Source organism: Notolepis coatsorum (assembly GCF_963971535.1).
Source record: "Notolepis coatsorum genome assembly, chromosome: 1".
NCBI classification, from domain to species: Eukaryota; Metazoa; Chordata; class Actinopteri; order Aulopiformes; family Paralepididae; genus Notolepis; species Notolepis coatsorum.
The window spans coordinates 181,668,231-181,683,622 of record NC_140165.1 but is presented as its reverse complement, the minus strand read 5'-3'; the positions used below and the strand labels follow the sequence as shown (position 1 = coordinate 181,683,622).

At 46.3% G+C, this 15,392-nt stretch overlaps 1 protein-coding gene across 1 annotated transcript in view; it reads left to right on the top strand.

Annotated features, from left to right (window-relative positions):
- The window catches only part of slc46a1 (solute carrier family 46 member 1), a 78,537-nt gene that overhangs the window by 24,695 nt on the left and 38,450 nt on the right, over window positions 1–15,392 (top strand). The window contains exons 3-4 of the mRNA XM_084327832.1: window positions 962–1,419; window positions 15,180–15,263. Of these exons, the coding sequence (XP_084183958.1) occupies window positions 962–1,419; window positions 15,180–15,263 (542 nt within the window). The remainder of the gene's footprint in view (window positions 1–961; window positions 1,420–15,179; window positions 15,264–15,392) is intronic.

Below are 15,392 nucleotides of genomic sequence, written 5' to 3'. Positions count from 1 at the left end.
CAGTCACATCTAGCGGAGTGGTGCTCACACTTCACCATAGTCCTATCAAGCATCTATAGTGTATAATGAACAGAAGGCCACCCCCCCCCCCCCCCCAGTCTACTGAGAGTTGGCTGTACTCCGAGAGGGTGGCCTAAGTCATTGTACACCATGATATCAAAACAAATTATACATCTGAGGCTGAAGAAAATGACACTTATGACATTAAATGCTAAATGACTTTATGTAAAACATCATTGTACTGGATCTTTAAGCTTTAAGTTTAGAAATCTAAATGTGTATGTAATTGAAAACACTTTCAGGAGTGTATTGTAAGAATGCACATACTAGCTATGTAAGTGCATCACACCATGGTGCATTTTCCTTTATATAACAACTTTTATCCAAAGCGCTTTACAATTTGTTCCTCACATTCACCCATTCACTCACACATTCACATCCCGGTGGCAGAGGCACCATGGAAGGTGCCAACCTGCTCATCAGGAGCAATTAGGGGTTAAGTGCCTTGCTCAAGAACACTTCGAACCGCTGCCCGGGAGGAGCGGGAATCGAACCAGGAACCTTCCAACTACCAGACGACCATTCTACCACCTGAGCCACTTTTCGCCCCCATCTCCTATTTGATTTCCTGTGATGAGCAATCTCCTTGAATTAAGGACCTATGGTGTCAGTGGATGACATTTCTCATTTATAGTTATTTTAATATTTTCTTTTAAAGATGCCCATACAGTTTCTGCAATCTGGATATTGAGTTCCCCCATATTGCAATATACATTTGAACTTGATGTATTGTTCAGTATGAACTGGTTATTATGGTTGTGACAGAGTTTATAGTTTAGGGATAGTTTTGAGATATGTGATATTGTGGGCATAAATAAATCTGCATTTATATGGTAGAATGCTCCTTTTTTTAAATGCAGCATTCCTTCCAGTTTGTTAGCCTACTTCTTTTGTTTTCAAGGTACATCAATCCTTTCTGGCTGGTCCTGGCCACCAACCTAGCCGCGGCCCTCTATACCTATCTGTTTGTCCCAGAGACCATCAACATTGACCCCAGCGCCAGGCTTCTGACCAGCCGCCACTACGGCGCCATCTACCGCCTCTACTCCACGGGGGATGGAGGCCGGTCCCGCAGGCTGTGGCTGTACACGCTCTGCTTCTTCCTGGTGGTGACGGTGCACTTCGGCAGCCGTGGGCTGTACGTGCTCTACGAGCTGAGCGCACCGCTGTGCTGGGGCCCCGCCCTGATCGGCTACGGCTCGGCGGCACAGCACATGTCCTACCTGGGGAGCCTGCTGGGGCTGAGGGCCATGCAGCGCTGCCTGGAGGACTCCTGGGTGGCCCTGGTCGGCCTGGCCTCCAACATGGCAGGGCTGGTGGTCATCTCTGTAGCCGACACCACCCAGCTCATGTTCACAGGTGAGAGTCTAGATTCCAGAGAGTTCTATCCCTTATTCAACCTCAGGACCAGGGCAAGTGTTTCAGTACTTAAAAAAAATAAAATGGATATGTGTGAACTGGAAACATAATTTACTTGCACTGTGTATTTCGTGACTGTTGGGAACTAGATTACACTGGCACACCTACTTCCAGTGAATGACGCTAAGCTAGGCTAATGGTGCGGCTGTTCCCTAAGCCTAATGCATGCACAGAGAAGAAAAGGGTATGTATCTGCTTGTCTAACTCCAGGGTAGATACAAGATACAAGAGATACAAGAGTTTTATTTGTCACGGCATACAGGTATACAGTGAAATGCGGGGGCTCTTGCCCGCAACGATGTGCATAATACAATAGTAATAATATATAATAAGAATCCAACCAATAGAGCGACAGTGTGCAATAAACAAGTAACAAAGTAGGGCATATCGGTATCTGTACATGAGTTATTTACAGAGCATGGTAGGACATGCTATGTCCTGTGGTAGTGCAGTACACTGTTAGCTACGGATGAGGCACTGGGTCTTTATGTACACTGCTATACAATGCTATATTATACAATCTCAAGTTATACTATACTATTCTTAAAGTGACCTTTCCTTCTGTAAAGTGTCCATAAGTGTGAGCGTGTGCAGCATGAGTGTGTGTGTGCTCATGTTAAAGTGGCTGCTAGTGTGTGAGCGTGTACAGTGTGTGTTGTGTGTGTGCGCATGTGTGCTTGTGCGTGGAGTGTTCAGTGTTCAAGGCTCTGATGGCCTGAGGGAAGAAGCTGAGCCGAAGTCTCTCTGTCCTCGTTACTGGTGTTCGCAGGCGTTTGCCTGACCGCAGCAGCATGAACAGGCTGTTGTTGGGGTGGTGAGGGTCTTTCATTATCCTGCAGGCTCTGGATTTGCACCTAGATGGCAAATTTCCCAAAAAGTTGGCGTGTTCCTTTAAGTATTTGTACTTTTTTTTATTACGGCTTTATTGTTTTAAAATCCCAATATTGTTATCGGTCCACCAGACCTGTGAACATTGGGTGAGAAACAGGATCATCACATCCCTTGTGTGGTGTTCCTGTTTTTGTTACTCACCCAATGTTCACTGGTTAAGCAACAAGCCAAGTGTTTTCTAGTAAATGGAGGTTAATGTTTCTTCTGCTCACGGTACACAAGTAAGGGCAAAGGTTGTCAAGTATTTCTGTCTTTGGCAGCATCCGTACAGCATGCATTGCTCATAATTGTTGGAGGAAGCTTTAGTGACGATCACATTCTTTTGCGTAAGAGAAAAAAGGAGAGAGGTTTACTTAGATTTCAATACCCGTTTTACTCTTAAAGGGATAGTTCAGGTTATTTTTACATTAACCTCTTAAGACCGGGCCGAGTTTTATTTCATGTCACAAATAGATCAATACAGTCCGTATTAATTTAATTTAAGTTGCAACGTCCCACATATGGGACGTTTTTCTGACTTTTTGCAACCGGCACTTTGGTGACCCCTAGTGGCTCGGGTGTGCATATTTTGTAATACAATATATATATCGAATTGAAGGCTTATTTGTTGCCTGTCGATAGCGACAAAACCCGTTCAGCGGTTCTCGAGTTACATGCCGGTATTTGAGGCTTGTGCAAAGTACATGGTATTTAAGCATTACATCACGAGACAGAGTGGGTTATAGAAATTAGATCACGCCTATGGGTGGTTGTTAGGCCCGAGGCGCAGCCGAGGGTCGTTAGACCCCCATAGGCGTGATCTAATTTCTATAACACACTCTGTCGTGTGATGTAATGCTTTTATACAATGGCCGAATTCATCCAACCTTATTGCTATACAATAAACACACATTAATTCATGATTTATTGACAACCATCCGCAGAAAAAGTAGTTCCACAAATTTTTTAAAAAGTTGCCTCCATGTGGAAGCAGCTCGGAGGTGCGCTGTTTCAAGGCATGAATGAAGTGAGCATGTGTTATTGGTTTGATTGATTGATTGCAAATTTTATTAATGTCCGCCTTGTTTCGAACTGGTTAGGAACTGTTAAGAACGTTAGGTTATAACTATAACCAAGTTCTGTTAATAGTGGTGACGCTCGGCGTCACTCATGCACTATCCCCGCATGTGCACGCGCACTGAATAAAGACCACAATGTACCTTTATATCCCAATATTTGTCTGACCACACCCCTATCAGCTTCCCATATAAGCAGGGGTGGGGCCACCCCCTCGCCTCCTTCCCAAGCTTTCACCACAAGGCGAGATCAAGGGCTGCAGCGGCGTCGGACGCCGAGCGTCACCACTATTAACAGAACTTGGTTATAGTTATAACCTAACGTTCTGTGACATAGTGGCTCCGCTCGGCGTCACTCATGCACAAGGGAGGCCGAGCGGGAGCCACCGGCCGACAAATACACCCCGCTGAAGGCCCCCCACAACCATCAGAACAGGGAGGGCCGAGCCCCCCCGACCCCCCCTAATGGAGGGCACCCCCCCTATTGGAGGTTTCCCGGGAGGGCGACGGACCCGACCGTGCGAAGAGGCACTCAAGCAACTCAACGCACAGGGTGAGCAGACCGTGGCCTGACCCCACGACTACACACACGCACAACCCGCATGCCACCCGGGAACTAACGGAGGGAACAACCTCGTTACTGCCCCCAGAATCACGGGGTCAAGGGCAAACCCAACCCCGTGGCAAGGCCGTAGCAGCGGAGCGCGAAGGAAGGCCCAGACCCACCAAAGGGACTGGACCCCCTGGAACGGGGGCCCGGAGAAGTCCATGATGCCAGCATCAAGACCCCACCAGGTGGGCACTTAGTGACCCCGCCCCCCACATCGCCAGCGTATTCGGACAAAGGCCCCTCAGCCGAGCGGGCCCTGTCCCCCCAATAGTACACCGCCTGGCACACTGACCCTGCAGAACAGGCAGTCAGCATGGCCGTAAGCACACAAAAAAGGTTAACTAACGGAAGCAGGCAGCGCACCGGGGAAAAACCAGGCAACAGGCTGTAACCTGAGCCTGGAGCACTGCGGACGAGACAGGCGCCAAAGGAGTCAGCTGAAAACAGCCGCCCCGGCAGAAGGGGCGTATGCTGGCGTTGTTGCATGACCAAGCCTCCATTTAAAAAAAAAAACCCACCCACAGGGGTTGAGGCAGAGAAGGCTGACACGATTGGCAGACGTCATGAACGTGCAGGGGCACCCTCAACCGGGTAACCCGGGAGTTGACACTGCTCCAACACACCAGGGAATCAACCACCTTGGCGTTACCCAATGCAGTGGTTGTTCCTATAACCCCTCAAGAAAAAACTCCAAAACACACCTGCGGGTATACACCGGCTATACCGCAGTACAAGTGTTTAAGTTTTCAAAAAAGGGTTAACCCAGGCCTACGGGTCGACGAAACATTACTTCAGACTAGGGATGCCCCCCGGACCCCGGTTCTAAACGGGAACCGGTACTGAATTAGAAAAAACCGGAGTATTAATAAGCTCCGACGTTATCGGTACTGCTATCGATACTCGAGAAAGTATTATTATTATGAGTTTTTTTTTCCAGGAATTTAAACGTTGCAAACTATCTCTCCTCTCTCTGTCTCTGCACGAGAAGCGAGCCGCAGCAAGCCCTTACACACACTTGTCGCGAGCCGCTCACACTCACACATACACGGGTAGGGAGTCCACTGGAGGTGCCTGTCCGTGGCTAGCTACGTTAGCTACGGAGCTAATAGTCAGTTTCAGTGTTGCTGGATGGTACACTCTAACGTTAACGTTATGCCGAGTTCATACTACACTACACGTATGAACTCGACATAGCATTAACGTTACTCCGTTTCCATGAAGTGTTTAATTAGCAGCAATCTGTTGTTGAAAATTTAACGTTAACGTGGCTAGCTACGTTAGCTACGGAGCTAATAGAGTGTGCCATCCAGCAACAACGTTAACGTTATGCCGACTCGCCGAGTTCATACTACACTACACTTATGAACTCGACATAGCGATAACGTTAATCCGTTTCCATGAAGTGTTTAATTAGCAGCAATCTGTTCTGTTGTTGAACATTTAACGTTAACGTGGCTAGCTACGTTAGCTACGGAGCTAATAGAGTGTACCATCCAGCAACACTGAAACTGACTAACGTTAACGTTATGCCGACTCGCCGAGTTCATACTACACTACACGTATGAACTCGACATAGCGTTAACGTTACTCCGTTTCCATGAAGTGTTTAATTAGCAACAATCTGTTCCGTTGTTGAAAATTTAACGTTAAGGTAGGTATCCGATGCACTTCCGGCGTGGACAGGAAAACGTCGTGAAATCGTTGTAGTCATTTTGTAGTCTTATTAACTAAAAGATTTTAACAAAATAAAAAGCAGCAGCACTATTGCATAACTGAGTCATGTTTGCTATGTATTTCTTTCTTTAGGGGAGTAGGACATTTGTTTCACAGTTTTAGCATGATGTTTTATAGATGGCCAGGTTAAACACAGGTTTTTAAGAGGGGGGGGTTTGATTTGATTGAAGTTTATTTCAAATATGCAACACAACAAACAAATATCAAGTACAGATATAGCCTTAAGCCGTTCAAATAATAATTTATAATTTTTTTTTAAATTTAAATATATTTAAATAATAATCTAAAAGAACCGATAAGAGTATCGATAAAGTACCGAACCGTTAAGCAGTATCGATAAGAGTAGTAGTATCGATAAAATCCTAACGATACCCATCCCTACTTCAGACCGGGCCCGGCGATACGGGAAGCACAGGGTCACCAGAGGAGGTCAAAGACCACCCCAACAGGCCCCTCTTCGCCATGTGTGAGAGAGGAGCGAAAAGAATGGAGAACCAGCCCCAAGCACACCGTACTTGGTATTCCCAGGCGGTCTCCCAACCAAGTACTAACCAGGACCAACCTGCGTAGCGGCCGAGATCTGACGAGATCGAGCGTGTACAGGTTGGCATGGCCGTAAGCCATTACGACAGTGCAGAGTACAAAATGTACCCAACCAGGGTCTCCATAGCGCTTAACCCTGTGACACCCGGACCGACCTGGCATTTTCCCCCTGAAAAAGCCCAAGTCTCTCAGGGTACCAGAACAGCAGATCTGCATCCCCGGCGGACAACAGGTTTAACTGATCCGGACCAGCGTGACCAGAACCAGTCCCGTGCCCTAACCACGCCGACATGCCTACTCCAGGAGAAGGGGCAGATATGCGTGTTGATCTTAAACATGAAAAGAAGGCGCCACCCAGACGTTCGGTGCGAACCGCGCCCGGTGGCCCACCCCCTGGGCGTGAGACCCCTCTACATATGTTCAGATCCATTCCGTCATCATCCCCCAGATATGAACGAGAATCCGTCGACAACCAAAACAGGTCGTCGGAAGAGGAAAAACCTCCATCCCAGTTGCTTTATAAAAACGCCGTTTTAACCTCAAGCAACCAAGGCGTGCCAGTCAGTCGCCTGATTACAGAACACCCCGAGCTAGCACTATACGTGCGTCAGGACACAACCACATCAATGAACAGGCTATTTAGACCTGTCATTGAATCCCCAAGGCGCCCAGGGGAACGACAAGAGGGGTGTGATGCTTCCTAACTCCAACTCTTTTTAATAGAAAAGAAGGAAGCACCAACAGTATGTATCCCAGTCTACACAGCCGGGGGTAAAAATTGTTCACATTTTTACATCCCACCACCCTCCCATAGGGAGGAGACGGAAATCCCCAGAGAGACTTCCCACGCGAGCTGTACAGATTGAAAAGAATATATTGCACCTTGAGCCATGTAAAAGTTTGGTTTTAGGGCTCTCCGGGGAGGAGGCACTGAACCCATACACACTCAATAATCGAATTGAATCGAATACACACACAATAGAGTAGGACTCCTCCTTGAGGTTCCACTCACCTTGACAATCTGAGGAGGAGGCTCTGTACTCTGAGGAGGCTCCCTCACATGGAAGGAGAGTCCCAACTCACAGAAGGCCCGAATAGGAGCTTCGTGAGGAGGAGCCCTGACCACCCCCCGAAACAGATCCATCATATGGACCTGAACAGCACACGGAAGTCCTACCAACAGAGACGTGCACAGTGACGTACTCTATGGCGGGGGAATTTCTGCGGTGCACACGCCCAATATTCCAGGGCGTGGGACCAGGAAACTCCCCCCCCCCCCCCCCCCCCTCACCCTGTAACGTGCCGAACCACAACGTGACAGGAACCTTGAAGGACAGGTGGGTTTACCCCTGACCAACAGAAAAAAGGGGGAGAAAAGGTTACCAGTTCACCCCTTTACGACCCCACACCCATGATACGATGTAATGACAAAAAAGAGTATGACGCAGTCATAGTCAGCCCCATGAAGCGTCTAACAGCTTCACACAGCGCATGTGCCAACCTGCTATCTGATTTTTACTAAGGAAAAAACACAGAACAGAGAGGGCCCTCGCAAGAGCCCCGGTACCAGACTTACACATGTGCTTCTGTGGCCAGCCCAACCCAGTTGTAGGTCACACGACACACACAACCCATTATCATCTACAAAAAATGGCAAAAACACTCTACAGAGGAACGCCGTTTTTCATAATGAGAGAATACACAATTCTCGATTAGTATCGGCCACAGGCCTTGCTAAGCACACACGAAAAAGTGACCAAACAATCTTTTCTTTAGGAAAATAAAGTGTCTCAAGCGGTTAGCACAACCCCAATAACTAAGCCAAGGGTTACATCGTATCCCTACCACACAGTGACACAATATAGTGTAACAACATGTCTGAGAGGAGGATGAAGAAGTCCCCAGGGAACTGGGGGGAAACGCAACCCTCCTACTTTACCCTTAATACGGCCAGTTAAACAGGTAAACCTGTTAATATGTGAACACACTGTTCATTGTCATTACAGGCTGAGAAAAGAATCATTCTTTACTCATATGTCACTAAGCATAGCTTTATAGGTTAGTTTAACCCCCTTAGTTGTGAGTACACGATACATGAACACACAATGTGTCTCTACACAACAAACCAGATCATTTCACATCTGTAACAATAACCCGATTTGCATGGAGACCAGTGACAAGACAATTCACACATAACTCGCGTCGTATCCTAAATGTAGTGCAGCAACACTCGTTTTGGAAAACATCGTTATTTACAAAACATTTAGAAGGGAAAGCAAGAAGAAGTGTTCAAGGTCTGGTCAGGACCTTGCCTACCGGGAGCGCAGATCAAGCGAATTGCAGTCTCTAACATGGCACCGAAGTAAACACAGCCTCCTGTGTTTGACGACACGGGCAGCTCGCTGCTCCAACCCGCCGCTACGGTGCTCCTTGTTGACGCAATCCTCGCCGGCTGGCCCCAGGGTAGGTTCGACGAACATCCTCTGTCAAAGATGACGTCGTAGTCAAGAGTGTTTAAACATGTTATAGTCACAGCACGTTCAACAGTGTAGCATTAAGCCAACGGCCACTCTCGGCCGATAGCAGCAAGCTAACGTTACCTAGCCTATTGCACAACAGGCTTGGCAAACACAGCGAGCTAGCGCCGCAGCTAACAGCTGACTGGCTAACACAGTAGGCCACAACTAGCACGCAAGCTAATTAGCTACCACCTGAACTCGTACACAACGATACAACAAGTCACACTCAGACAGGCCGCCGTTCTGAAACCCTCCTCACCTTTTAAGAGAGAAGAGAAACGAGATGTTAACACAGTTTTACAACGGTGATATTACCAACACCCGGCGGAGCCAGCACAAATCCCATCTGGGCCGTAGCTGACTTGAACATGGATTTTCCGATAATGAACATTCATGCTCACATTTCCTCGTTTAGGGTAAACCCTCATTTGCATATGAGAGACGGGGCCTATACGGTGACAGAGAAGTACCCACGCGTCCAGAGATCCTGGGATCACCAGTTACTGGTCGTGTGGCCCACTAGTTGCTATAATGGGCTTCAGACCAAGGTCCTCTGCCGTTGCCTAAGAGGCTGAACAAAGGACCCTAATCTGGGGCTGGTTTCCGTAAACATTGTCAGCTAGTCCCCATAGCACTAACAGACAAGTGGAGCTCGCAAGCAAAACATCACTCACCAACCTGGAACCCACCGCTTCTCACAACAGCGGCGCGTCCTACAGTCCAGCTGTGTCGCTGAAAGGCTTTACCGCAACCAGCCCCAGCAAGGAGGACTGCAGTTGAGAGGCATGTAGCGGCATTAACTCCCAATACGAAACCCGACGGAGGTGTAGAATGATCATCATCTTCCAGACACTCCAGTACGAAGACAATATCGCCGTATTTTCTCAAATAGTGAGAGAGAAAATAAAGATATGATGTCAACGTATCTCTTGTTTTCCAACTTCCTCCTACTAGCAACACGTCAAGTGGGGATCTCTGAAGGCTTGTGGTGAAAGCGAGAAGGAGGCGAGGGGGTGGCCCCACCCCTGCTTATATGGGAAGCTGATAGGGGTGTGGTCAGACAAATATTGGGATATAAAGGTACATTGTGGTCTTTATTCAGTGCGCGTGCACATGCGGGGATAGTGCATGAGTGACGCCGAGCGGAGCCACTATGTCACAGAACTTCATTCTTAGATTCTTCTATAGAAAGTTAGCTACCTAGCATGTCCTATATGCTCTGTAAATACTATGTACAGATACCGAGATGTCACACCATGTTACCTGTTTATTGCACTGTTGTTTTTATTGGATTCTATTATATGTTGTACCACTGTATTTTTATTGGATTCTATTATATGTTGTACCACTGTATTGCACATCGTCGCGGGCAAGACCAGCCGCATTTCATTGTATACCTGTATGCCGTGACAATTAAAACTCTTGACTTGACTTGACTTGACTAGGTTAAAAAAAAAAAAAAAAAAAATCTTTTTTTGAACCTACTTTCTATAGAAGCAGCTGGGAGGTGCGCTGTTTTAAGTGAGCGTGGGTTATTGAATTGAATTGATTGATTGATTGATTGAACATTTTATTAATGTCCGCCTTGTTTCAAACTGGTTAGGCTTAGGCCCTCTTTCGAAGTTGGTTATGCTTAGAGTTTGGAATCAGGGCTGGTGGTCTATCGCCCTGCTCAAAAGATAAACTCTAAGCATAACCGACTTCAAAAGAGGGCGACTTCGAAAGAGGGCCTAAGCCTAACCAGTTTGAAACAAGGCGGACATTAATAACATTTTCAATCAATCAATTCAATAACCCACGCTCACTTAAAACAGCGCACCTCCCAGCTGCTTCTATAGAAAATAATCCAACATTGTGTAAGAAACTAACACATTCGCTGTTGTGAAGGGCCAGATTAAACTGAATAGATATATGTATCGTTTGATATACTTTGTATATTATTTATATATATACACGGAATATCCCTTTACCTGCGTACAGACCAGAGTAATATTCGCTCTCCTATTGGACAGCGCCCCCAGGCGCCAACGCGCAAGCCCCCAACGGCAAGTTCAAAGACAACTGCAGGCATGTCAGAACATGCCCAGAGTCAGCGTAGTAATACGAGACAAGGACTGAGGTTGGGACTAGATATTCACTTAAGTATAAATACGGCGCAGGTGTAAACAGCAGTAGCTTACCTAAACCTTACCCACCTTCACCACGAGTCAACGTGCAGTGAAGTGAGCAACCTTGCGTCTAAATAGAGCATTGAGAACCGCGTGCGAGTAGAATGTTAAAGTGTCAGAGTTTAATGAAGTAACGTTGAGTTCGACTTAATCTAATGTGAAGTCAATAGTCGATCATTTATTGTATATCGTGCGGTCACAGTTCTTCCGTGTGTAGCATTACCCATCGGTTCGTCGTGTCTTTAGCTAGTGCACTTATCCAGGCTGTGTGGCCTAAATACGTCGCCCACACCCGAGGAGTCCTAGGCGAGAACCGTTGGACATGTACACAGGAGAATCGGCGCCGGCGATTGCAGAACCATTCCTGGTTGGATTATATTGATTTGGGACGTGACTACCGGAGAAGAGCACCGTTGATTTCCACTATCGTTTGGGATTTAACCTCGTGAGGATTACCACTCGGGCCTGCCTCGTGGACGGGGCTGGCTAGCTGTGGTCAATGCTGTCGAGCATCTTGGATTACAACTATTGCTTTTGTCTGCTGATCAAGGGAGTACAAGCACCGACTCCTGTACCTGGAGTCTCTTTATTCCTCGTTGACTCAGACGGAGTACCCGAACATTCCTCTACCCTCCAGGCCTTACACCCCGGAGGGAACCCATTGTCTCCAGTTGGTACCGGTGTTGCCCTATATAATTGCTACTATACAACAGGTGGCGTCAGCTTAGACCCATCGTAGGATTCCTGCTATTCTTAGTGACTTATGCTCTTGACTGACTTTACGTATATTCTTCGCCATACAAGCGCGACCCTAATTCTCATTCTGTAACCTAACGTTGCCTAATAATAATAAATTACCCTCCAATAGTATTTCTGTGTCAATGCCGTGTTCTTGTGGGTGTTCACCATCTATATTTGATGTACTGTTTGGCCAGTAATTAAAGTACATAACTAGCAGTGGTTTAATCTATCACAATCTTTAATACAGTCAGGGTTTTGTAACCCCTCAGTTACATTCGCCGTGACAGAATCATTTTTGATTTAGTCGTTATGACGCTTTCAACATATCCATTCGTAAAGATTATTGTCCTCCATCTTGCTTTAATTTCTAAAATCACAAACGGCGGAGTGATTGTAATTTGGTTGTGGGCGGGTTCTGGGACCACGAGTGTGGGTTATAAGAAATAACCACGTGTAACTTGACTGTTTCAGCCAGTCAGAATCGAGAAATTTGCATGCCATTGTATAATGCACAAAAGACCACTCAGACAGGCTGCAGTAGTTCCGTCAATCTAGATCTCGAAAATGAGTACACAGTTTACCAAAATCACTCCTAATCACTCATTTCTGAATGGATCTTTATGAAATTTGGACATGTACTACTTAAGGCTTCATGCTATGGATCTCTGGGGTTTCTTTAAGCCATACTACTAAATACTACTAACTAGTACAAAAAAACTTGAGTAATACGTTTTTCTACAACTCAAGTATGTTACTCTATTACGTTAGCACTAAAAGTGAATTTTCTTTCTGGAATCAAAAACTTCAGAATGTCATCTTTCAAAAGAGACCAGGCTCATCCATGTGCTATAAGTATAAAGTATGTTGTTTTGGTTTGCAAAAAAAGTATGCAGTCCATGAAAACTAAAATGGACAATTTTGGAGGCGCCTCTTAACACATTCAAAGCCGGCCGGATATGACCAAATTAGGGCTTGTAGGCCAGCGCTTTAATCAATGGGAGGACGGGGAAATTTGTGAGAGCTTAAAATATATCTTAAATTATGGCTATGGGTCTAATACACCCGTCGCTTATCAATGACTTGCTTGCAGTCAACATGTACGATACGAAACGGATTGTTTTTTCATCTGTACATTTCCGTTTTATACAGTTTTGAATATGAGTATAGTTTTGGAGATTTCTAGTAATTCCAGAGAAAGACGTGATAATAGCCCTTTAGTGGAATACACAAAACACGTTGTAATTTTTCGGCTGATTATCGAATCTTCCTGAAATCAACGCAAGATCATCATTATTATCCTTGCTTGTGCATACATGAAATGTATGCACCCCTGCACCCAACGGAAAACAGCCACACATACACACACAGATACAGCGTCGATCGGGGTAGAAATACATATCAGATCAACGATCAAATTTATATATAATGTTCTTACCTTGTATCTGATGTAATGCAAAAAGATTAATCCAATTCCTGATCGCCATTCCAAATATTGATCGTGTTTATTGATCCAACGTTATAGTCCAAAACACATAATCCACGCTCCTCCCAGCCTCCCCAGTCAATGTGGTAACACGATACTGTTTGCCCGAGAAGGGAAACCCGGGCCGGAGTTTTTTTTCTGATGCACATTCCCAGCCAATCCAATCCAATTATGTGCAATACCATCCGGGAGACGATAGGCGGCAGTATTTTCCCTTTTGCGAGCTCAGACCACAGTCACGAAAGGGGCTACTTAATTAATTAATCCAATCTACTTTATTTATAGAGCACATTTAAAAACATATTTTTTTTTTTCGAAGCTTTGAATTAAAATCGAAGCTCGGCCCCGAAGCTTCGATTGCCAAAAAAAGCTTCGAAGGTCAGCCCTAGTGAGAAGCATGTTGACAAATTCAATGTTACTGCAAAGTAAAGTCACTTGAGGTAATGTTCTGGTCTATAATGTTAATATATTTATAATACATTTAATAAATTATACATTTCATATGATACATTTTATGATACTTCATATGGAAACAAAGATCCAATTGAATCAGGTTGAAATTGAAATAGAACACCTTTATTTCTGAGCCCCCTGCTGTAATCACTGTACACACATGACTGTGTGGCCAGGTTCAGCTCCAACTCCATAGTGAAGTTTGTGGACGACACGGTGGTGGAGCTGATCTCTAAAAATGACGAGAATGCCTATCGGGAGGAGGTTGATGAACTGGCACGCTGGTGCCGGGATAACAGCCTACTCCTGAACATTGGTAAAACCAAAGAGCTGATCGTGGATTTTAGGAGAATACAGCAGGGGACACACACGTCACTGCGGATAAATGGGGCTATTGTGGACAGGGTGAGCAGTTTCATGTACCTGGGAGTCCACATCACAGAGGACCTGACATGGTCAGATGAAAAAGGCAAAACAGCGCCTCTATCACCTGAGACAATTAAGTTCAGAGTATCGGGGAAGATACTCCACTCCTTCTATTCCGGGGCTGTAGAGAGCATTCTGACTGGAAACATCACTGCCTGGTTTGGAAACAGCACGGCACAGAACAGGAAGGCCCTCCAGAGAGTGGTGCGCTCAGCAGAGCGTACTACGGGTATTGCACTACCACCCCTGCAGGACTTATATAACAGGAGCTGCAAATCCAGAGCCTGCAGAATAATGAAAGACCCCCACCACCCCAACAACAGCCTGTTCAAGCTTCTGTGGTCAGGCAAGCGCCTACGTACACACGCAACAAGAACAGAGAGACTACGGCTCAGCTTCTTCCCCCAGGCCATCAGAACACTGAACACTGAACTCTCCACTCACAAGTACACATGAGCACACACACACACACACGCACAACACACATGCTGCAACCGCTTTAAACAATCACTTTAAAGAAAATGTCACTTTAAAGAAAATGGAAAAATCACTTTAAAGGAATGAAGAGTATAAAAGTCACTTTAAGGAAAGAACAGATGTGCGACAGTGGCTCGGGAGGTAGAGCAGTCGTCTGGCAATCCGGAGCTCTGTGCTTGACCCATCCCGTCATCCTTCCCCCCAAGGGCAGCTGGGAGCAGACAGGGCGTCGGCGAGGTACCGCTCCCGGGGACCAATCCAAGTGCTCCTGCCCGTCTTCGTCAGGGACACGACAACGATCTGTTGTGCATGTTTTTCCATTGGGTTTCTCTTATCGGGGGGGGGGGGGACCCTTGCGAGCACGGGGAGAACATGCAAACTCCACACAGATGCCCCACCTGGGTACCTGGCAACGCGGAAACCTGGTTCCCAAGCGGGAATCGAACCCTGGACCTTCTTGCTGTGAGGCGACAGTGTTAACCACTACACCACTGTGAGCGCTCCAGCCAGGGAGTCTGTATGATAATCATAGCCAGTGTGTCTATAATCATAGCCAGTGTGTCTATAATAATGAGTGAATGTTTTGTCTCCTGTCACCAGGTTATGGCCTGGCTTTCCTATCCATTGCTGCCACCCCAGTCCTCCGCTCCAAGCTGTCCAAGCTGGTGGGCCCAACAGAGCAAGGTCAGTAAGTGGTCAACTAAATTATGTGAAGCGTCTGGCTTTAAGGACGAGCGGTGATCAGAGATGTGAAGTGACAGCCATTTATTTGGCTGTGGACAATTTGGATATTGTTCTGGGCGTTTCTTAGCA